Source organism: Geotrypetes seraphini, chromosome 8 (genome assembly GCF_902459505.1).
Source record: "Geotrypetes seraphini chromosome 8, aGeoSer1.1, whole genome shotgun sequence".
NCBI lineage: Eukaryota > Metazoa > Chordata > Amphibia > Gymnophiona > Dermophiidae > Geotrypetes > Geotrypetes seraphini.
Genome location: NC_047091.1, coordinates 99,286,876 through 99,311,101, shown reverse-complemented (window position 1 = coordinate 99,311,101; position 24,226 = coordinate 99,286,876). Strand labels below are relative to the sequence as shown.

Below are 24,226 nucleotides of genomic sequence, written 5' to 3'. Positions count from 1 at the left end.
AAATGGTCATTTTTCTCAATGGAGGAGAGTAAACAGTGGAGTGCTGCAGGGATCTGTACTGGGACCGGTGTTATAAATGATATGGAATTTGGAATGACGAGTGAGGTGATTAAATTTGCAGATGACACTAAACTGTTCAAAATTGTTAAAATGCATGCGAATTGTGAAAAATTGCAAGCAGACCTTAGGAAATTGGAAGACTGGGTGACCAAGTGGCAGATGAAATTATGAAATTTAATATGGACAAATGCAAAGTTACCCAAACCACAGTTACCAGATGCTAGCACCCAAGAAAAGGAACTGGATGTAATTGTAGACAATGTGATGAAACTTTCCGCCCAATGTGTGTTGGCGGCCAAAAAAGCAAACATGATTCTAGGAATTATTAAAAGAGGGATGGTTAACAAGACTACAAATGTTATAATGCCCCTGTATCGCTCCATGGTGCGACCTCACCTGGAGTATTACGTTCAGTTCAGGTCTCCTTATCTCAAGAAAGATATAGTGGCGCTAGAAAAGGTTCAAAGAAGAGCAACCAAGATGGTAAAGGGGATGGAACGCCTCTCGTATGAGGAAAGACTAAAACAGTTAGGGCTCTTCAGCTTGGAAAAGTTGAGGGGAGATATGATTGAAGTCTACAAAATCTTGAGTGGAGTAGAACGGGTACAAGTGGATCGATTTTTCACTCCGTCAAAAATTACAAAGACTAGGGAACACCTGATGAAGTTACAGGGAAATACTTTTAAAACCAATAGGAGGAAATATTTTTTCACTCAGAGAATAGTTAAACTCTGGAACGCGTTGCCAGAGGTTGTGGTAAGAGCGGATAGCGTAATTGGTTTTAAGAAGGGTTTCGACAATTTCCTGTAGGAAAAGTCCATAGTCTGTTATTGAGAAAGACATGGGGCAAGCCACTACTTGCCCTGAATCGGTTGCATGAAATGTTGCTACTCTTTGGGTTTTGGTCAGGTACTAGAGTCCTGGATTGGCCACCATAAGAATGGGCTAGTGGGCTTCTTGAACCTTTGGTCTGACCCAGTAAGGCTATTCTTATGTTCTTAAGCCCAGGTTGTTGAAGAATGGGGGTCAGGTGATAGGCCTTCTTAGTTTAGACATGCTGTGTGATGCTCCTCACATGGCCTGGGACAGATGGCAATAGGCTGCATGCAGGAGGACTGGGGAGAGGGATTGCACAGCACAGAGGGGTTGTTAGCTAGGGTAGTGGACTTTGTATGGATGATATACACTATTCCTGGGAGGTGGAAAAGGTCAATGGGGATAGATGGGCGTGGTCTGCGATGGCTCACTTTACTTTGTTGAACTGCTCCCAACACTGCACGGGGACACCAGGAAATTCTTTTTCACTGAAAGGGTGGTTGATCGCTGGAATAGTCTTCCACTTCAGGTTATTGAGGCCAGCAGCGTGCCTGATTTTAAGGCCAAATGGGATAGACATGTGGGATCTATTCACAGAGAAAGGTAGGGGAGGGTCATTGGGGTGGGCAGACTAGATGGGCCTTGGCCCTTATCTGCCGTCTATTTCTATGTTTCTATGTAGATGTGGGATGGACATCTGTGGGGCCACTCATGTTAGCAAGGAATGGGGGAGGGGACAGTATAATAGCTCCTCATGTCCTATTCAGGAAATTGTACTTTGCATAATGGTCTTTTTTTTTTCCTTTGTAAGGACTACAGCAGTTCTATGTATTGCAATCACATTCTGCCTGTGTCTGGTGCTTGCACATGAGTGGTGCTGTGGGAGGCAAAGCTTCAAACTCACCTTTATAGGCTGCTCTGGATGTTTCTCCAAGCCATCACAGATGCTATGGAGGGACAAGTGGTGATTATATTTAAAGATGTGCCTCCTGTAATGAAGGTACAAGAGTACCAGGGTCTTGGTCTTCTGGACGGGAATAACTAGGCTCCCTTCAGATGGATATAGACCAGTGGTCTCAAACTTGCGGCCCGGGGGGCCACATGCGGCCCGCCAAGTACTATTTTGAGGTCCTCGGTATGTTTATCATAATCACAAAAGTAAAATAAAACAGTTTCTTGATCATATGTCTCTTTAGCTATAAATGACAATATTATTATTAAGACTTAGCCAAAAGGAAAGATTTCTAAACTACAAAGAGTTTTATCTCATGCAAAATTGTCATTCCTTTAATAACACATTAACTATTTTTTCTGCGGCCCTCCAAGTACCTACAAATCCAAAGTGTGGCCCTGCAAAGGGTTTGAGTTTGAGACCACTGATATAGACCCACTGTCTGCTCTCTCTCTCTCTATCCACTATCTTTCCTCTCCAAAATTCCTCTGACTCTTACAAGGAGACATTCCTCCTTGTGTAGTGCTATATATACATGTATAGCCATCATGGGAATGTCTTGACATTATCACGGATGTTTTCCAGACCAGGAAATACATGGATGTTTCACAACGATGTATTTTCAAACCACAGCAACATTTATTGCCGAATAGTCACATCTCCTTTAGATGTGCATTTTATTTACGTTTCTGTGGGGTATTTTCAAAACACTTTGGACATTTCCCTTCATTTTTGATTATGGATTGGATTTTTCAGAGTTTTGCGGACCTTTATCCCTGCATTTGGATGTTATATCAAAAATATCCCTCCACATAACTTATCTTTAAAGAACAGCAGCAGAGGTCCAACCGATGGTGGCCAGCACGTATCACTTAGCTTTAAACTCACAGATTCTTCAAGGAATAGGACTTTCAGCAGCTTTCAGCTTGTTTGTACCCTTTTATACATATATTTGGAATTTGTTGATTATGACACATCTTTTGGTTGATATTTAAGAATGGCCCCAGATCAGTTAGACCAGGGAAGTCAAATGTCAGTCCTCGAGGGCCGCAATCCAGTCTGATTTTCAGGATTTCCCCAATGAATATGCATGAGATCTATTAGCATACAATGAAAGCAGTGAATGCAAATAGATCTCATGCATATTCATTGGGGAAATCCTGAAAACCCGACTGGATTGCGGCCCTCAAGGACCGACATTTGACACTCCTGAGTTAGACCGTGAGCAAATGATAGTTGTCGCATAAAGAAAAAAACAAAAACAAAAACAAACAAAAGACACATCCAGAACAAAAGAACCCCATACATTTAAAAAGAGGGTGTCTGTGCCACAGAATTACAATTGCAGCCAGCCTCAAAACCATTAGGCTTCACAAAGGCCTACCAGGTGGCAGATCAGGAGCGGGGCTCCGGCAAGGTGTAGAGGGTCCTGGAGACAGGCTGTGAGTAGGAGAGCCTGGCAAGCTTTCACTGGAAGACAGCGAATGGTGAAGGCCCGAGGAGAAACTTCGGCTGGTGTGCAGCATACTCATCTGCTTGGGCGCCTTCTTAAAGAGTGAACGCCTCCTTTAAAGAAGGGGAAAGTAAAGGAAAAATGTAAATCACTGCACAGGAAAATCAAGTTGTTACAGTGGTAACAACAGCAATGCCTTTGGTTGACACTGTCATGCAGAAAGTATACTCAGTCTGATTCCCAATAAGGGCTCAGAAGTAATTTTAGCATTAGCTTTTGAAAGTGAAGATAGGAAAAAAGGAGAAATGGAAGATACAGGACAAGAGACCCTGGAAACACAGTTAAGGAAAGATATTAAGTTAATCAGGTTTTCTATTCTGCCTTTCCCTATTCAGTTCAAGTTCGGATTACATTAAAAGAGGTTGTGTCAGATACCCAGGAAGTTATAATGAAGAGACTGATCCAGATATTCAACAGGATTGCTAGTACAGGTAGATCAGTACAACTATTAATACATACAAGTAGGTCATCACTGGCTCTTTGTTTTATCTCAGGAGTTGCATTAAACAATTTGGAAATGGGCTTCTACAGTTCCCATTTCAGTTACTTTAGGTTTGGCTCCCTGTCTTGGTAGAGAAATGCTTTTAAAAGTTTCTGAATCTGAGGTAGTAGTTACAAGAACATAGTGTAAATGGTAGTTGGTTCCAGCATTTTGCTAATTGATATTGGATGGATAAAGTAATTTGCCTGGTAGACTTTATATTTATTGCATGCTGGGAATTATAAGTGGAAAAGATTTCTGGTGGAATATCTGTTGGAGGCACCCTGGAGTATGATGGCCGACTCTGTTAGGTATTCGGGAGCAGTCCCTCTTAAGATCTTAAAGGCAATGATCCCTAATTTAAACTTGATCCTTGCGGTTATGGGTAGTTCCAATTTTCAGAATCTGTATACGAGTCATACTGCTGCATTTTGAGCTAGTTGTAGATATGATATCAATGTTTTAGAGCAAAGAACTAGTGTTATATTACAATAGTCTAGTTGAGATAGATTGCACTAAAATTCGGAAAGCCTCCGTTTCAAAGTATTGTCTGATGGGTCTTAGATTTTTAATCACAAGGAAAGTTGGTTTTATTATTGATTTTATGTGGCTTTCATGGATAGGTGGTTATCAATTTCTACTCTTAAGATTCAGGATTGTAGCCTGTGTTGTCTACTGCGATAAGAACATAAGAATTGCCGCTGCTGGGTCAGACCAGTGGTCCATCGTACCCAGCAGTCCGCTCACGTGGTGGCCCCTAGGTCAAAGACCAGCACCCTAACTGAGACTAGCCTTACCTACATACGTTCTGGTCCTTGGAGAAAGATAAACAGAGGAAAGCCAAAACCAGAACCTGGGACCAGTACAATTAAAAAATTAAAATGATCTTGGAATATCAGGTTTTGTAATGTGCCTACAGTGGTGTAGCAGAGATGAGTGGCACCCCTCTCTTCCCCCCCCCCCCCGCATGCACCCCCTTCCCTGTACCTTTTAATCTTCGGAACGAGGAGCCACAAACTTGCTGCTCACATTGGCTTCAGCGCTCTACCTGACGTCACTTCCTAAGTGCGGGTCCCGGAAGTGACTTCAGAGAGCACTGAAGCCCATGCGAGCAGCAAGTTCTTGGCTGCTCATATCAAAGTGAAAAAGGAAGGGGGGGAAGGGAAGGGGTGGGCGGCAGGGGAAGGAGGGAGGCAAAAAGCAAGAGGGGTGTCAGTGCCCTGAAGAAGACTGTGCCCGGGGCAGACAGCCCCCACTTACTATGCCACTGTGTATATATGCTGCCTTTATACTATATGTGTGCAATATGGGTGGGGGGAATATTTCTTTTTTTCTGATCTTGTATTAAATGCAGGAGTCTGACTTCTTGGGGTTTCAGTTTAATATCCGTCTATATACTTCTGTTTTCAGTTCATGGTCACTTTTGTTTTTATTTGGTGAGGGTCTGTGTTCTGCTTGTGTGAAAGAGGTTGGGCATTCTCTTAGCATGCAGTTTCTGTATAGAGATCTGTAGTAATCTGGTTTATTCAGTTTTCCCATAGATATGCAGTGGTCCCTAGACTATCAGTACATTTATATTTATTTAAAATATTTGATATACCACCCACCCTTACCAGATCAGAGCAGCTTACAAGTTTTCAATCCAAAAAGAAAAGAAAATTAAAAGAGAACTCTATAAAAAGGTAAGACCAGACTTCACTCATTCTCTCAAGAGATAGCATTCAGTTTTACACATAGTAATTCTATATCTTATCTATACTTAGGGCCTTTTTTACAAAGCCATTTAGCGCGGGCCACTGCAGTAACTATCCCAAAGCCCATAGGGATTTAAAGGGATTTGGGGCTGTTGCTGTGCAGCTTTGTAAAAGGGGAGATTAGTTTGAAATGTTTTACCAGGGGCACACCACCGCCTTCCTAGGGCTGTCCAGAAAAACCTAAAGTTAGAAAAATTGTGCAAATTTAAGTTTGTCCCATAATTTTTTTGTGCTTTATTAGAAAATAATTTTAAATTTTTTTTAAAAGCCCATCCTGGTGTTCCTCAAAGTCACTGATTACATAAAGCTTCGTTTTAAAAATGTGCTATTATTTCTGCTTAATGGAGCAAATTTCTTGGTATTATAGCCCAGCAGTGTAATGAAGGGTGGTGGCGCCTGGCATCTCCACACCGTGCGCCTCCTGCCCCCCCCCCCCCCCCGTTCACCTTTTGAAACATTTGCTGGTGTGAGCAGCATCTTCCACCTGCTGTTGGCATCAGCCTCAGCTCCCTTTACATCCTGGTCAGACAGGGAAGGAGGGCACAGGTTTTTCAAAAAGTTCAAGCCATTAGTAATTAAAACCCCCTAAAAAAGCATTTTCTGGAGCTGAATGCTCCTGTTCTGGTAGAGCCACTACTACTACCACAACTACTATTAATTATTTCTATAGCGCTACCAGACGCATGCAGTGCTGCACAGAGTCACAAAAAATAAGAAAACAGTTTCTGCTAGAAAGAGCTTACAATCTAAACAGGCAAGACAGACAAACAGGATGTCATGGATACAGTTAAGGGGAACCATATATATATAAAGGGAGCCCATATATATAAGGAGTGGAGGCAAACTATAGGCATGATAACCACATGTTTTTTGAAAAGCCTGCATCATGATGTGGTCACGCACCTGTCCTGTCCGTCCCGCCTTCTGTTTTTCTTGTTCCTCCGTGCCATCCTGCCCTTGGAGCTGTTTTTCCTAGCAGGCCCAATCTTGATGGAGGTGTTTTCTAGCGGTGTGGTTCTCAGTGCCACCTTATTCCCACTCTGCACCCGAAAGGATACGGTGAGAGATCAGAATTGAAAACAAACATGAGCTTTCTCTCTCTCTCTCTCTCTCTCATATATTTATTATTTTCACGAGATGGGCTGACTCTGTTTTGTTTCCTTCCTCCACCCACTATCCCACATGCATAGGCTTGTAGCTCCTGATCTCCTTATTAACAGAAAACTACAAATCCAATTTCAGTGTGGCTACAACTAGGACTGGAATAAACCGGAATCACTACAGGAACAGGATCAATATTCTTCCACAGATGCATATCATGGCCATCTACTATAATAAAATGCTAAGTGCGCATGCGCACTCCTACCTGCGTGATCCGTAGGGCCGTGGGCAGCAGGAGTGCGCATGTGCGCTTAGCTGTGCCAGTGGCCGACAGAGAAATTAAAAAGTGCTGGCCTTCTTGCTCTCCACCTCCTCAAGCCATCGAAGTGGCAGTCCTCCATTCAGGAAATACGGCCCTACCGGATGAAGTTTATTTTTAAGTTAAAAGCCGCCGCGGCAGATCCTCTCACGAGCCGCACCTGCGGCATAGAAGGCTTCTGACACAGGCGGGGATCGTGTGAGGAGCCGCTGCGGTACCTTAAAATTTAAAAATAAACTCCGGCAAGAGACTATGGGAGCCGGCCAGACCGCGGGAATGGAGGGGAGGGGATCAGGCCAGACCTTGGAAAGGGAAGGGGGGTAGGGGGGAATGCTGCTGCTGCTGTACAGGGACGTGGAGGGGGAGGGAAATACCGCTGCTGCTGCTGCACAGAGAAGTGGAGGGGGAGGGGAATGCTGCTTCGGCTTCTGCACAGGGTAGTGGGGGGGAGGGAAATGCTGCTGCTGCACAGAGAAGTGGAGGGGGAGGGAAATACTGCTGCTGCTGCACAGGGAAATGGAGGGGGAGGGAAATGCTGTTGCTGCTGCACAGGGAAGTGGGGTTGGGGAGGGAAATGCTGCTGCTGCACAGGGAAGTGGGGTGGGGGAAATGCTGCTGCACAGGGAAATGGAGGGGGAGGGAATGCTGCTGCTGCGGCTGCTGCACAGGGAAGTGGGGGGAGGGAAATGCTGCTGCTGCACAGAGAAGTGGGGTGGAGGGAGGGAAATACTGCTGCACAGGGAAATGGATGGAGAGGGAATGCTGCTGCACAGAGAAGTGGGGGGAGGGAAATGCTGCTGCTGCATAGGGGGCAGGGAGAGAGACAGATAGAAAGACAGACAGCGGGAGGGAGGGAGAAAGATAGCAGGAGGGAGACAGAAAGAAAGGAAGAAAGACATAGGGGCAGGGAGAGAGACAGAAAGACAGACAAGACAAAAAGGGAAAGGGAGAGAGACAGACAGACAGAAAGAAAGACAGCGGGAGGGAGAGAGACAGAAAGAAAGAAAGACAGAGAGACATATATTCTAGCACCCATTAATGTAAAGGGCTTAAAGACTAGTTAATTTTATATATCCTTCATCACTATTTCTATCTATGCCAGCATGGAAATAAAGAATTTATATAAACACTTTCTCCTCCCAGTGAGCATATTAAGCAGTCAGGTTACCTTGAGCAGGAGCTCCACTACATCCATGTGGACCAGGCCCAAAACAGACTCTCCATTGACATGCGTGATGAGGTCCCCGGTTCTCAGACCAGCCTCATGGGCCGGACTCCCCTCTTCCACGCTCTAAAAGCATAGAAGGATGCAATCAGCCACTCTCCCTTTCTTCCCCACAGCAGCCTACATAAACCCATGGTTACACAATTTGCTCAGAGGTTCAACAAAAGGAAGAAAACAGGGTTGAAGACAACTGCAGAAGACTGAATTTTGGCTACTGTGTTAATAATCTTGTGCATTTCAGGTACAGAAAATGTTAAGCACTCTTTTAAGTTTAGTTAAACACCGTGGTCTCACCCACATAGGTACCGCACCTTTAAAGAATTTTCACCAATTTAAAATAAAGCTAATTATTTCATACACCAAGAAAATGAAATGGATCTAGTGACCTTATTTTTGCCTGGATATAGGATGTGATCAATCTGGTGAAATCCCGCAGACTCCCTCAAACTCCCTCCTTCATATATTTTCTAGCATAAAAATAGCAAGTACAGAAGGACAGAAAATCTTATATTCAGCTTATAGTGGCTCTGAGCTCTAGATTCCATGAAGGGCATCTATTAAACAAACCAACCACAGACTGGTTCAGTGGTTTAGTGGCAGTGCTATGCAGATGACTTGAATTTAATTTCCAGTTCTGGCTTAAGTTCTTGGGCTGTACTCTTTCCCACTCCCTGCTACCTGCCAGAAGGTAGTGAGAGGAGATGGGGTATGGACAGAGTCTCTACTACTGTGGTAACACTTACAGGCCAGAACAAAGGTGCACACATACCATGCTCCAAAGAGCTGCAGTCTGTGTTCTTAATCAAGGGCTGTTACTACTAAAGCTGCCAAAGTGAATGTTATACACAGAAGAAAATGCATACATTAGATGCCTAAGAGACTAGTTCCAATTGAGCAAGACAAAAATGGAGCTGAATAAAAATTTCTTATGCGGGGATGATGAAGTAAAAATTCAACTTTGAAAACAAAACAAGGGAGACCCCAGACTAGAATTAGGTTTTGTTTCAGCGTGGATCTCCACTACCAATTTTTGACCTTCTAGAGCAGTGTTCTTCAACCTTTTGACACCTATGGACCGGCGGAAATAAAATAATTATTTTGTGGACTGGCATTGGTCCATGGACCGGCAGTTGAAGAACACAGGGCTAAATCGTGGGCCAAACTCCACCCATCTCTACCCAATCTCCACCCCAGACCAAGCCCCCATAATAGTACTAATTGTAACACCATTTTTTTCCATTCATTTTTCATATATACTGTACACACACACACACAATACTGTATAATCGTATTAACAATACATAATGATTAACCACAAAATTAAACTACACAAAGCACACTGTATGCTTCTCAATATTCATTCCTACAGAACACAGATAACCCCATGCATATACGGGACCAAAAACTAAAAGTACTAATATATACAAACAAACCCTAAGGTGCAAGACTCTGCATGCAGTACAACCCCAGAGGAAAAGAAACAAATGCATTTCTTCCTGAACAGACAGCAGATGTAAATTAATCACCAAATTAAAAAATAAAATCATTCCCCCTGCCATTGTTGTATCCCTCCGTCCATGCTGTGCCTTGCCTTCTGGCCTGCCCCCCGGTGTTATCTTTGGGCCGGCTTCCTCTTCCTCAGTGCTGCAGTGCACAAAGCCATGGGCAGTGTCTCCTTGCGTGTCCCACACCTCATCCGGAAGCCTTCCCTCTGCGACATCAGAGAGAAGGCTTCCAGTTCAGGCGCAGGATGCATGTAGGAGCCTCTGCCCATGGCTTTGTGCACTGCAGCACTGAGTAAGAGGGAGCTGGCCCGAAGACAACACTATATTGATCGCACCGTGAACTGGCGGCTGAAGAGCACTGTCTGGGGCCTGATGCATGTGTCAGCCCTGTGGACTGGCAGGAAATTTCTGCGGACCGGCACCAGTCCACAGACTGGCGGTTGAAGAACACTGTTCTAGAGCAGTGTCCAGCAAACGTTTTGGCACCGGAGCACACTAAACCCAATGCCGTGGCCGGAAGGCACCCAGAAGTGTGCAGATGTTGAAGTGATAATGTCACACGCATGTGTGATGTCATCATGTCAACATCCACATGTGCGCAGAGACCTTCCAGCCGGATCCTGAACCTGTCCCTTTGCTGGTGGGGGAGAGGAGGAGAGTGCTGGCTAACAGCCTACAGGACATGCCTCTCGCCGCGAGGCACGTCCTGTAAGCAGTCAGCCGGCGCCTCTCCTCCTTGCCGGTGTCTCGCGGCACACTTGGAATATGCCGCGGCACACAGTTTGTGATACACTGTTCTAGAGAGACATTTCAACCTTCCCCATTCAAAAGGAACAGTGCAAGATGCTCTCATACTGAGAGAACACCTTGTAAATTATTCTCTCCTCCTAGTGGCAGGAGTGACATCAGAAAATGCTGGGTGTTATGACATGACAAATCAAAGAAAAGAAAAAAAAGAGGTGGGGGGGGGGAAATTACTTGAAGTTATTTTCTCTACTTGAAGGTACTTGTATATCATTAAAATAGTGCACAACATATTCTCTCAGATTGAGGGAAGAGGATGCATACTGCATAACCTTGTGGTCAATTGAAAGATTTGGGAACCAAGAGAACAAAGTTCAGGCACTGCTTCTGCCACTTGCCTTGATCCTATCGCAAATTATTTTATCCCTTTGATACTCAGGTACCATTTGAAGGAAAAGCTCTTATATAGACTATGCAATATATAAACATTATACAGAGGTATTAAGTGAGAGACAGGATTTGATGTGCAGGCAGGCAAGCAAGCAGAGATATATTGCTTTCTAATTCCTCAGTGTGTTGCTAAGAGGAAAGGTGCAGCCATATGCAAATTATTGAACTTACTGTGAGAAAAGGGGTCACTAACAGTAAACATTTGTACATATAAAATGCTTATAACAGCTAAAGAGAAAAGATCAGTGTGCTGAAAGAAGGGTGTCTATTGTGCAAGGTTAAATGGATATTTTTGTATGGGTAAACTATTATTAGAAACTTTTTAAGTATTTTATCTCTGTTCTGCTTGGTTTTTTTTCTGAAGAGAGGAGAGAGCTGCAACCTGTCAGGAGCAGCTGAAGAAAAAACTGACAAGCTAAGGGGAGGGGCTGTAGGTGTAGGGACTCTTGCACATGTCCAGTAAGCTCAAAAGTTTACTTAGCTAAAGAAGAGCACCGGCACTCAGTAGTGCTGCCTGATTCAGGAAAAAAAATTTCGATTCGATTCAGCCTATTGAATCGATTTTTCAATTCGATTTGATTCGATTTTCCTGCCCAATTGGGTGGTTTTTTCCAAACATACTGGTTGGTTTATTTTATAGCCTCTTCACCCTCTTTGCCCTCTCCTGGTCCTGTGGTGTAAACAAAATAAACAAACAAAAAAGACTTTTCCTCTCTCTATTAAATCCTAGCTCACGTTTGCGGTCCAACACCAGCTCTGGAAGGATACACATTTCAAATCTGACATATTGTAATTACAAAACAGAAAATAAAATTATTTTTCCTACCTTTTGTTGTCTGGTCATTTTTCAAATCTTGTTGGTCCCATGTTGGTCTGGTTGTCTTCTGATCAGGCTCTCCTTTCTCCATGCTAATCACCCATCTTCCATCTCTGTCCTCCTCTTCTGTTTCCTTTTCCTCTCCCGGAGGTCTGGCATCTTTCCTTTTTTTCATTTTCATCGCCCCGCAGCTGCAGCGATGGACCCTACCATCCACAGATCCACCGTCTCTCCTTTTCTCATCTACCCTTTCATCCAGCATCTCTCTTCTGTGTCCCTGTTCCTATGCTCCCTCCATGCCCAGCATCTTATCTCTCCCCATATCCAGCTTCTTCTTTCTCTCTTCCTTACCTCCTGTATCCCCTTCCCCAGGTACAGGCTTTCTCCTACTATCGCTCCTGCCATCCTGCACCTTGCCCACCTACTTTGGAGCAGTATCTGTCCCTCTTGTACCCTTCCCCTTGTGGTCTTGCATTTCTCTCTCCCTCTCTCCCTTAGTCCAGCACCTCTCCTCTGCTTTCCTCCCCCTCTTTTTGGTCTCTCTCTTCCCTTCACTTCACCCCAGGTCTGGCATCTCCCCTCCCCTCTCTTACTCCTTCCTCCTCCTCCCTTTGCACAGGCCTGCCTCCCCACCGCCAAAGGGGTGATGGGTCTTAAGCGCGCGAGACAAACGCGCGCCGACAAACGAGCGCTGACAATTCAGCACAAGACTTCAGCGCGCCACAGAAAAACCTTCTTTTAAAGGGCTCCGACGGGGGGTGTTGGTGGGGAACCCCCCACCCTACTTAATAGGGATCGTGCTGCCGTGTTAGGGGGTGTGGGGTGTGTAACCCCCCACATTATAATGAAAACTTAACTTTTTCCCTAAAAAATAGAGAAAAAGTACAGTTTCCAGTATAATGTGGGGTTACAACCCCCCAAAACCCTCCCAACGCCAGCGCGATCACTATTAAGTAAAGTGGGGGGGTTCCCCACCAACATCCCCCATCGGAGCCCTTTAAAAGAAGGTTTTTCTGCGGCGCGCTGAATTGTTGGCCCGTGTCTGTTTCGCGCGCTTAAGACTATGAACCGCCAAAGGAACTCTTCCTCCTCCTCCCTCTGCACAGACCTGCTTCCCTGCCCTGAAGGCATGCTCCCCGCCACGAAGACCTGTTCCTCCCCCCACGAAGACCTGTTTCCCCCCATGAAAGATTGCTCCCCCCAGGAAGGCACTTTCTCTCCTCCTCCCTGCTGAGAAGGCCTGCTTCCCTCCCCACCGGGAAAGAACGCTGCTCCCCCCCCGCCCCGAAGGCACATTTTCTTCTCTCCCCTGCCGGGAACGAACGCTGCTCCCCCCTGCCGCAAAGGCACATTTTCTCCTCCCCTCCCCCCGCCGGGAACGAACGCTGCTCCTCCTGCAAGCCTTCACCTTCTCCACCTCCTTACCGCTAATAGGGCAGCTTGCAGGCTCGCTGGTGTTATAGCGATCCCTGCAGCTGCCCATGGTTCTCAGCGGTACGTTCTTCCTGCTATGTCCTGCCCCTGCTCTGACGTCAGGGGCAGGATCGCGGCAAAGAGAATGTGCCATTGAGGACCACAGGCAGCTGCAGGGATTGCTATAACATCAGTGAGCCTGCAAGCTGCCCTATTAGTATAAATGAGGTAAGAGCGGGCAAGCTGGGGGGAGGCCTTTCTGACCGACCCTCCCTCATCAATTAGGAACAGCAGCAGCAGCATCAGATGGCCAGCAAGAGGCAGCGCTGCAGCTCCTGCTTTAGGAAGGCACGGGGGAAGGGTTGGCCAATGAATCGGGAGGCCGATTTTTTTTTTAATTGAATTGATTCAAATCGATTCACTTGATTCAAATCGGTGAATCGATTCGAATCGGACAGCACTAGCACTCAGGCTCAGACTTCACCAACAAATGTGCCTGCATATCTCCTGCTTGTCTCTGGAGAAAGTTTTCTTCTGAAATGCAGAGCGTAATTCTAGGACTTGACTAACAGGTAGCTCAAGGGAGTTAAAAGGATTTCTCAATGCTGTTAAACAGGGATGGCAACCCAGTTGGGTTTTCAGGATTTCCACAATGAATATGCATACAATCGAGGCAGTGCTTTCAAATACATTGCATATGTTTTCATTGGAGAAATCCTAAAAACTTGACTGGGGTTTGGCCCTCAATGACCAAGGTTGCCCACCCCGTCTATAAAAGGTTGCTTTTAAAGGACAGGCAGAAAGAGAAGGATTTATCAGTGCTGAAAAGAGGCTGCTTTTGACAGGTTTGCCAAGGATAAAGCTCATGAAGCTAAAAAGATTTCTGTCAGAGGACAGAAACCCTAAGAGAGAGTTAAACCCACAGTGGTATTTATTTGGATTTTTTCCTGGAGAGACGAGAATGAAATCTCACCTACTAACGCTTTTCTACCCTGGGTGGAGGCACCAGGCATTACATACCTAAAGGACCAACCAGGCTGGCCTAAGTGGTAGCTTCTGCCAGGTTGGGCCTCAGACCAGTAAGTTCTTCAGGGAGCGATACACAGGGAATTATTGTACCTGTACATAAATGTGTTTGCCCTAATTTAACATGTCACATGGTACTAAGCAAAAGTTCAAATTAATCAGTAAGAAATCTCCAAGTCCCTCTTTTCTACTCTTCCCACCCAAAGATTACAGCAGACAGGTTGACACACTCACCCAAACCATGTGATGAAGAGTGTACACATCGCTGTCCCCCATATACACACGGATGGCGCGCAGGGTGAAGCCATATTTCTTCCCAGAGCTGTGGATGATGATTGGGGGCCGTAAGCTGGTTATGCTCAAGGGAGAGTCCCGACTAGGAGAAGAGTCTCGAGATGAAGGATTTGAGGAAAGAGAGCGTGGAGAGATGGGGCTCATTAGGGACCCGTTTCCATAATCATCTGTAAAACAAAAGGAGAACAACAGATCATTCCACTGACATCTGTCCTCAGAAGCAGGGCTTCCCAAATTTGTCCTGTTAATCTACACACCCAGTTGGGTTTTCAACGATCTCCACAAACACGCCATGTGAGAAATTTACATACAGCAAAGTCCTGGAACATGCAAATTATCCCATATATCAGGGGTGCCCACACTTTTTTGGCTTGCGAGCTACTTTTAAAATGACCAAGTCAAAATGATCTACCAACAATAAAAATTTAAAAACCACAAAGCACACTGTACGCAGAGAAAATGTTAATTATCATTTATATTTGAGTTTTCTTCAAAGAGATCAAGGCAGATGACTTTAAAATATGCAATGTCACCTCAGTAACAACTATAGAAAAATAGACAAATATAGTGCAAAATATATACAGCAGAGATAAATTCTCAAAACTGACACATTTTGATCACTAAATTGAAAATAAAATCATTTTTCCTACCTTTGTTGTCTGGTGATTTCATGAGTCTCTGGTTGCACTTCGTTCTGACTGTGCATCCAATATTTCTCTTTCTTTCTGCCTCCTGCATGCATCCTCTCCTCCAGACCTCGTTCCATTCCCCAACCAACATCTCTCTCTGTCCCTCCAGGAGTCCAACTTTTCTTCCTCTCTCATCCCCCAGATCATGTGCAGCATTTTTCACCACTGCTCACCAGCCCCATGTCCATTTCTCCTTCTATCACCCCTCTGCAACATCATGCCACATCTTTCCCTCCATCACTATGCCAAACATTCCTCCCCCTTGCATCCCCTTCAATCTATACCTCTATTCCCTCTCTACCACCATTTCCAACATTTCTCCCTCTCATCCTTCTATTTTCCATGCATCTCTACCTCACTCTTCTCTCTGCCCAATTTTCCTCTTCCTTTCTCCATGTGCACCATCTCTTTCTTTCCCTCTCACTCACACACTCAGGCCTAATTGTCTCTTTCTATTCCCTCCCTCCTATATCCCAAGTTAGTGCCCCCTTCCTCCCTCTCTTGTGTCTCACTTTCATGCCCCTTCCCTTCCTTCTGTGTCCCGAGTTCGTATCCCCTCCCCCTCACTGCCTTCCAGCCTTTGTCCCTCCCCCTCACGCTGAAGCCTGCCTGCCCCCCCCCCGCCACCGCCGCAACCCGACAGCTCCATTCAATCATCCCCCAATACAACTCTTCTGGGCAAGGAAGGACCAAGCGTTTGCAGCGATTGCACACCGCCAGCCCACAAGCCTTCCCCTCTGACAATTCTGACGTTGGAGAGAAGGTCCGGGCCAGCCAAGAAGTGATTGGCTGGCCCAGAACCTTCGCTCCATCAGAATTGATGTCAGGGGAAGGTTTATGGGCTGGCAGTGTGCAATCGCTGCACATGTCTGGCCCTTCCTTGTCCAGAGTTACGGTGGTGGGGGAATGACTGAATGGAGCTGTCGGGTGGCGAAAGCAGCGGCGGGGAGAGATCCCAGGCGATGGTGTTTTTACGTTGAATAGTCTCTTCATGATCAACTTGCGTTGCCTTTGTGATTGACCAGCAGATCATGATTGACAAGTTGGGCACCCCCTGTTGTATATATTCATGGCAGAGATCTGAAAAACTGAACTGGCAGTGGGAGTTAACCACTTTTGAGCCTCATACCTCTGAGTGGTATGCTTTGGCAGCTAGAATCCATTCCATTATCAAGAGAGGCAGAAGCCAGGCTTGGTTTTACCTTACTGTGGCCTAGATACACTAAAGTGAGCGGTCATCTAACGATCGTCGCTAAAACAGTTTTGACTGATTTAGTGACAATCGGATTTGCCAACCCATTGCACAAAACGGCTCACCACATGGTTTTCTTCACAATCACTCATTCTCCAATCCGGCCATGCAAATGAGAAAATAAGAATAGCCTTACTGGGTCAGACCAATGGTCAATCTAGCCCAGTAGCCCATTCTCACGGTGGCCAATCCAGGTTACTAGTACCTTGCCAAAACAGCCAAGTAACAATATTCCATGCTACCGATACAGGGCAATCAGTGGCTTCCCCCATTTCTTTCTCAATAACAGACTATGGACCTTTCCTCCAGGATCTTGTCCAAACCTTTCTTAAAACCAGCTACGCTATCCACTCTTACCACATCTTCTGGCAACCCGTTACAGAGCTTAACTATTCTCTGAGTGGAAAAAAATTTCCTCCTATTGGTTTTAAAAGTATTTTCCTGTAACTTCATCTAGTGTCCCCTAGTCTTTGTAATTTTTGACAGAGTGAAAAATTGATCCACTTGTACCCATTCTACTCCACTCAAGATTTCGTAGATTTCAATCATATCTCCCCTCAACTGTCTCTTTTCCAAGCTGAAGAGCCCTAACTGTTTTAGTCTTTCCTCATACGAGAGGAGTTCCATCCCCTTTACCATCTTGGTTGCTCTTCTTTGAACCTTTTCTAGCGCCACTATATCTTTCTTGAGATAAGGAGACCTGAACTGAATGCAATACTCCAGGTGAGGTCGAACCACGGAGCGATACAGGCCATTAATATTGAAATTCCATTTAAACTAACATCGCTTCACAATACACAATTAAAAGTGATCACTTTCAGCAATCCAAAAAAAAGTGACTGGTCAAGACCAGTCACTTACCTGTCCTACAGATAGTTCAGCTCTGAAATTAATATATTTATAACATTTACCATACCCTTTATTTTTAATAGGCACAGATAATGTGCATGTGTTACACAAGCACAATATCTGCCTCAGCATCCCGGTTGTGCATCTGGGCTACCTGGACCCCACCCCCTGACCCACCACCCCACCAACAAGATTCCAAAACTCAGCCCTGGTGGTCTGGTGGGGGGTCAGCTCAGAACCCCCCAGCTCAAGCAATCCCCTCAGCCCCTCTCCCTTACCTAATTGTAGAAGCCCGCAAAAGGGATGCCCCATTTTGTTGATTGTTAAAGTGTTGTTTTGTTCGGTTTGTTTATTTTTTTAGCCCTGGAAGATCAGGACCAGATCCAGCCGGAAAGAAAAAAATAGAGTATCATAGGTTGAGTAAAACGTAGGCTGTAAAGCCATCAATGCAATTGGTAGGGGCAAAGTCTTTAAATTGCCTATAGGCCCCAATGGTGAACAAAAAAGAAATTTTTGTTAGAAAATAAAAGGTTTAAATAGAAAAACCAATTAAGATGAAGAAAATAATGAAGCGGGAAGCCAAATTTCACTGGATGAAGTCCAGATATGTATTCTTCACTCCAGAGAAAACTAAAAACTGACAACCTCGTGAGCTGGCATTGTGCAGGAAGACACTCGTACGTATGCAGTGTGGGCAGTTTCAAAGCTTTCTAAAGCTGAAAGTGACAGTACACTTTAGCACTGTCTCTACTGGGCTCCGTGGATGATGTCACCCATCTGTGAGAACATGCTGCCTGTTTGTCCTAGATAAACAGGGTTACCATATGGCTCCAAAAAAAGTAGACATATGTTAACCCTACTTATACAGGGGCATCAATACCTCTTGAAGGCTGTTTTTTCTGTTTCCTCCAATGCTGTCTGCTAAGATGTTAGTAACTGTGCTCACCTACAGGCACAACAAGGTGATGTCAGACACTCACAAGATAAAATTCCTATGCTGCTATTATATTTAAGTGAGACCTGGCTCACTGGTGATGATCTTTCCTCTGGTTATAATGTGGTGGGGTGGGGTTTTGTTTTTTTTCTTCTTCTAGGTTTACTAGGCAGGGTGGTGGGGTTGCTGCCATCTCTTCTGCTGCTCTTCCTAAAACTCAGCTTTCTTCTGTTCATCTTCTTATCATGAACTGCTCCTCCTTCAGCTTGCTGTCAACCCTACTATCCATCTTCTTATCAGTTATTATCCTCCCCTCTGCCATTTAATCCTAGGACTTCCTAATTGCCACCTCAATTGATGATTTGGATTTTAACATCCATGTAGATTGCCCAACTTTACTTTTAGACCTATGTTTCCTTAATCTGAGTCTTCATCATGTTTCTTTTCAAATGCAGGTAGCAGAATACGCATTGAACATGGTTCTATTAGTGACCCTCCTATCCTTCATTCCTTTTCTTCTTATGGTCTTACCATGTATTAAACTTTCTTCACCTTATCTGTCCTTTCTGGTTTATTTCCTTTTTCCATTCTTTCTCAAGGATCGGGGCACGCTGATACCTTTACACTCTCCTTCTTTCTAAACATCTCCTTATCTAAATGGTTTGAAAACTGGAATACATCATACACTGTTCAAAAAAATCTGCTTGGATTCAATTTTTCCTCTGAAGAGTTTCCACATGTCCCCAGGATAAGCAACCCTGGTATCACAGGCGCCTTTGTTTATTAAAATGTCAGGCTAGCACAGTATTGCTAGTCTTATAGCTCAAAGTCTGCCAGTAGAATCTCATGACCCACTAGGTCAGCACACTAAGATGAGAGCTACTGTTTTGTCTTGATAAGAGTTGTAACTCCTAATAATGTAGTCTCAGTAGAATAATCACAACGAAATCCAGTCTGATAAAAAGTGTAAAATATTTATGACCTCCAAGATATTTAGAAGCTGATTGGAGATGGCAAATTGATTAGTGATGGGGCGATAGTTTGTCACCTCTCAAGGGCACTTCTTGGGGTCCATTCTAGGGAATACGTATGTGGTTTTCCAAGCTACTCAAACAATCCCTAATTCCAAAGAAGCAGATAAGCGAGGAAGAGTTTCAAACTAGAGAATGACACGGTGACAAAATTCATCACCGTTCCCGTCCCCGCGGATAACCGCGGGAAACCATCTTCATGTCATTCTTTAAAGAGAGAGGGAAGAATGAGTATGAATGGCCACAACCACTGACCCGCAAGCTTTGCTTTGAAGAATGCTGGTGTAGAAGGACCGAGGTTGAAATAGACACTAGAAAATGACATGGGATTATTTTCCGCGGTTATCCGCGGGGACGGAAACGGTGTGTCATTCTCTATTTCAAACCTCTTAAAGTAGAAAAGGAGAGTATCGTATGGCGTTGCAGTTATATAAATTGTTTTAAGGGCTCTTTGAATCTCAGCAATAATTGGTAGGCTGAATCTAGTAAGACAGCTGTATCAAACACCAAGTTGTACACTCAGATTGATCAGAATGTGTAGAAAATATGTCAGAGAGCAGGGAAGATATGTAACAAGAAATAGTTCAGGCAATCTAAGTTTCTGAATCAATGATTTTCTGCTTAAAAGAGAGTTAGCCACGTTTATAATAATAATAATAATAACTTTATTTTGTATACTGCAGTACCACAAGCAGTTCAGAGCGGTTTAAAGAGGAAGAGACTGTACATATACAGCGATGTTACAGAAAATATTGTCAAGTACATTGGTAACAAATTTCAATTACATTAGTAAGCCGAGAGAGGTTAGGTAAAACCAGAAATAAGTCAGAGATACAGCAGGTATTTCAGTGATAGTAGACCATAATTTTGTTGATGTGATTGAGTGATAGAATGAAAAACTGTATAGAGTTTTGCTGTATTTGGACCTCGATTATCTGCCTTGAATAGAACAGTTTCCATGTAGTTTGTAAAGTGAGGCATGCTGTTTGTACTTATTAAGGGCATCCTGAGAGGCATTTTCACAATTTATGATTTCTGCTAGAGCTGTCATCTCAGATTGAGCTCAGGAGTATAACCAAGAGTCTTGTTTCCCACTCCTATAGGAAGATGTGTGAAGGGGGCAAATCTCCCCACTTCTCTTCAATGTTTTCCTTAGCCCTCTCAGCACTATTACACAATCTCTTGATGTCTCAACATATTACACTGATATCCTTTTAGTCATTCTTCTTCATTCTATAAACCCGGAACTCTGTTTCCAATCCCGTATGATGCAAAACTAATAGTCTTGCTCTCAATCTATCTAAAGGCATAGTTGCTGGATTACTGGCCATCATAACCAAAAAGAGTGGTAGATGCGTGGAATAGTATCCCAGTGGAGGTGGTGAAGATGAAGACTGTATCTGAATTCAAGATAGCATGGGACAGGCATATGGGATCTCTTAGAGAGAAGAGAAAATAATGGATGGTGGGGAAGGGCAGAAAGGATGGGCCATTAAGCCTTTATCTGCCATCATGTTTAAGAACATAAGAATAACCTCACTGGGTCAGACCAATGGTCCATCAAGCCCAGTAGCCCATTCCCACGGTGGCCAATCCAAGTCACCAGTACCTGGCCAAAACCCAAGGTGTAGCAATATTCCATGCTACCGATACAGGGCAAGCTGAATATAGTTCGGCTACTAGTGTCTTGTCTTTACTATCCGTCCAACAGTCTCCACTAGTACATAAATATAGGACCGCATACTGACAGATTTACATCAAAAACTTTTCAAATGAGTGAATGTGAATGCCTCAGTCCCACCACTCCACCGCTGTTAATCCTTGCAACTGCGGGAAGAATCACGTGGTGACTATCATCATTGGCTGTTCTGCATTTGTCACTTTTAATTTCTTAAAATTTCTATATAGCTTACATTTGTTAGTTTTTTTGGTGTTTTTAATTTTTTATATATTCATAAATACATTTAGTAGTACTTATGCACTTATCTCTGCATCCTGCCAAAACCTGGGAGCCAGACCTGACATGTTTCGCGCTATGGCGCTGTATCAAGTGTCTCCTGGGTGGCTGCTGTCATCCGACTCCACAAGAAAAGTTTAAAGGAGAAAGAAGCAGTGGCTTCCCTGTGTCTTTCTCAATAACAGACTATGGACTTTTCCTCCAGAAACTTGTCCAAACCTTGAGATGTCCCAGTGATGAGATGTCTCATTGATGAAGTATCCAGGTAATTAAGGGCTCCTTTTACTAAGGTGCGCTAGCGTTTTTAGCGCACGCACAAGATTAGCGCGCCCTAGCTGAAAAATTACCGCCTGTTTAAAAGGAGGCGGTAGCAGCTACCACGCGCTATTCCGCACGTTAAGGCCCTAACGTACCTTTGTAAAAAGAGCCCTAAATGTCCCAGTGATGAAATGTCCAGGTGATCAAATGTCCCAGTAATGAAGTATCAAGGTGATTAAATGTCCTAGTGAAGAAGTATCAAGGTGATTAAATGTCCCAGTAATGAAGTGTTCCAGTGATGAAGCATCCAGGTGATGAATTGTCCCAGTGATTAAATGTCCTAGTGATGAAGCGTCCAGGTGATGAAGTGTCCCGGTGATTGAAGTGTCCAGGGGATTAAATGTCCCAGTGATTAAATGCCCCAGTGATGAAGTGTCCAGGTGATGAATTGTCCCAGTGATTAAATGTCCCAGTGATGAAATATCCCAGTGAAGTATCCAGGTGATTAAAGATGAGATGCACCAGTGATGAGCTGTCCAAGTGATTAAGTGCCAAAAGAGTATATGGCCTACTTAAATAGAAAGGGGTCAAAATAATATGCTGATAAAAAAAGACCTGCTCTCATTTCTCAATAAGCACTCAGAACTATGGGTACTAAGCACACTGTTTATAAAAGAAACAATGATCCAATCCCAGGTTTCTATGTTTCTGTTACATAGAAACATGATGGCAGATAAAGGCCAAATGACCCATCCAGTCTGCCTATCCGCAGCATACACTATCTTCTCCTCTCCCTAAGACAGTGTTCTTCATTAATTTTTAAGCAAGGGCAGTTTTGGGTTCAAAAGGGCTGAAGGAGAGTCAATAAATGTCTTCCTATTTGGAGCCATTACATCAAAATTGCTTCACTACATTAATTCCTACCAGCACCTGGCCTTGGTCACACCTGCAGAGCCCAGATAAACCCTATGCAAATACAGGGCCAAAAACTAAAAATCCCAATATACACAAATGAAACCCATCTCCTCCATCTCTTCCCCTCTCTCATATTCTTACAACTCTCTTCCCCCTCCTATGGTCTGGGATCTTTCTCTTCTCTTTCAGACAGTATGGCATCTCCTCCTCCCTTTGTGGTCTGGCATCTGTTTTCCTTCCCCCTTCCCCAGTCTGGAATCTCCCTCTCCTCCTTCCCTGGTCTGACATCTCTCTCCTTCCCTTTGCTCCTTTCTGTGGTCTTATATTTCTCTTCTTCCCTTTCATTCCCTTGTCTGGCATCTCTCTCTCCTTCTCTCCCCCCTCTCCTGGTCTGGCATTTCTATCCATCCCTTTCTTTTCTTCCCCTGGAAGTCTGGCTTCATTCTATCCCTTTCCTTCCCCCATCCCCGAAGTATAGCATCTCTTTGATTACCTTCCCCATATTTCTCTCTTCTCCTTCACTTTTATCCCCTTGCGTGGCATCTCTCTCTATGTCCCTCCCCCCTCCCATGGCCTAGAAAAGGGGTGCCCAATATGTTAATCGTGATCGACCGGTAGATCGGGAAGGCAACGCGAGTCGATCACACTTGTGTTGCCGTCCCGATCTACCGGGCCAATCGGCCTTCCTCTCCTAAACGTCCCCCACCACCCTCCCTGCAGAAGCCTGGCTGGCCCGGAACTCCTCTCTGACATCAGAATTGACATCGGGGAGCGGAATGCTGGTCAGCGCTTAAGTTTCTGCAGGGAGAGCTTGGGGCGGATGTGGCTTGGGGGCCTGTTCCCCAATGGTGGTGGCGGCAGCAAACCTAGTGGCTTGAGGGCCTGTTCCCCGATGGCGGCAGCAAACCTAGTGGCTTGGGGGAGGGCAGGGAGAAAGAAAGAAAGAGGACAGGCAGGGAGATAGAAAGAAGGGGGCAAGGAGACAAAGAAAGGAAACAGAAAGGGGGAACAGGGAGTCAGAAAGAAAGGGGGCATGGAGAGAGAGAAAGAAAGGGAGGCAGGGAGACAGAAAGAAAGGGGGCAGGAAGAAAGAAAGAAAAAGTTGCGGGGGGGAGAATGAGGTCTGGAGGAGAGGAAGCATACAGGAGGCTGAAAGAAGGGAAGAAATATTGGATGCACAGTCAGAAGAAGAAAGTGCAATCAGACTCATGAAATCATGAGACAACAAAGGTAGGAAAAATGATTTTATTTTCAATTTAGTGATCAAAATGTGTCTTTTTTGAGAATTTATATCTGTTGTCTATATTTTGTACTATGGCTCCCTGCAATAGTGGTTTTTAGGGCAGGGAGCCTATGAGCATCGAGAGCAGTGCAGCTCCCTGCGCTAAAAACAGATATCGTGGATTAGTAAAAAGGGGGGGGGGGTATATTTGTCTATTTTTGTATGGTTGTTACTGAGGTGATTGCATAGAGTCATCTGCCTTGACCTCTTTGAAAACACCCCGGAATATAAATGATAATTAACATTTTCACTGCGTACAGTGTGCTTTGTGGGTTTTTAAAAAAATGTTATTGTTGGTAGATCATTTTGACTTTGTCATTTTAAAAGTATCTCGCAAGCCCAAAAAGTATGGACACCTCTGGTGTAGAATCTCTATTCTTCCCCTGGAGATCTGGCATCTTTCTTTCCCTTTTCTCCCCATCCCTGCAGTCCAGCATCTCTCTATTAGCCTTTCCATGTGATCCCCTCCCCCAGTGCAGAATCCAGTGCTTGCTCACCGTGCTTGTTCCCAGCAGTACTACTCTTACTCTTTGAGCCGCCGGAAGCGTGAACGAAGTAAAAATACGGCCTTCAACATCTCAGAAGCTTT

General features: G+C 44.6%; 1 protein-coding gene across 6 annotated transcripts in view; it reads right to left on the bottom strand.

The window, feature by feature from the left end:
- MAST3 (microtubule associated serine/threonine kinase 3) overlaps nucleotides 1-24,226 on the bottom strand; it is a 254,908-nt gene that overhangs the window by 7,003 nt on the left and 223,679 nt on the right. For all 6 annotated transcript variants that reach the window (XM_033954928.1, XM_033954927.1, XM_033954930.1 and 3 more), the window contains 4 exons: nucleotides 14,411-14,637; nucleotides 8,165-8,287; nucleotides 6,480-6,616; nucleotides 3,213-3,394 (listed from right to left, as the gene is read on the bottom strand). In XM_033954928.1, coding sequence (XP_033810819.1) covers nucleotides 3,213-3,394; nucleotides 6,480-6,616; nucleotides 8,165-8,287; nucleotides 14,411-14,637 — 669 coding nt within the window. The remainder of the gene's footprint in view (nucleotides 1-3,212; nucleotides 3,395-6,479; nucleotides 6,617-8,164; nucleotides 8,288-14,410; nucleotides 14,638-24,226) is intronic.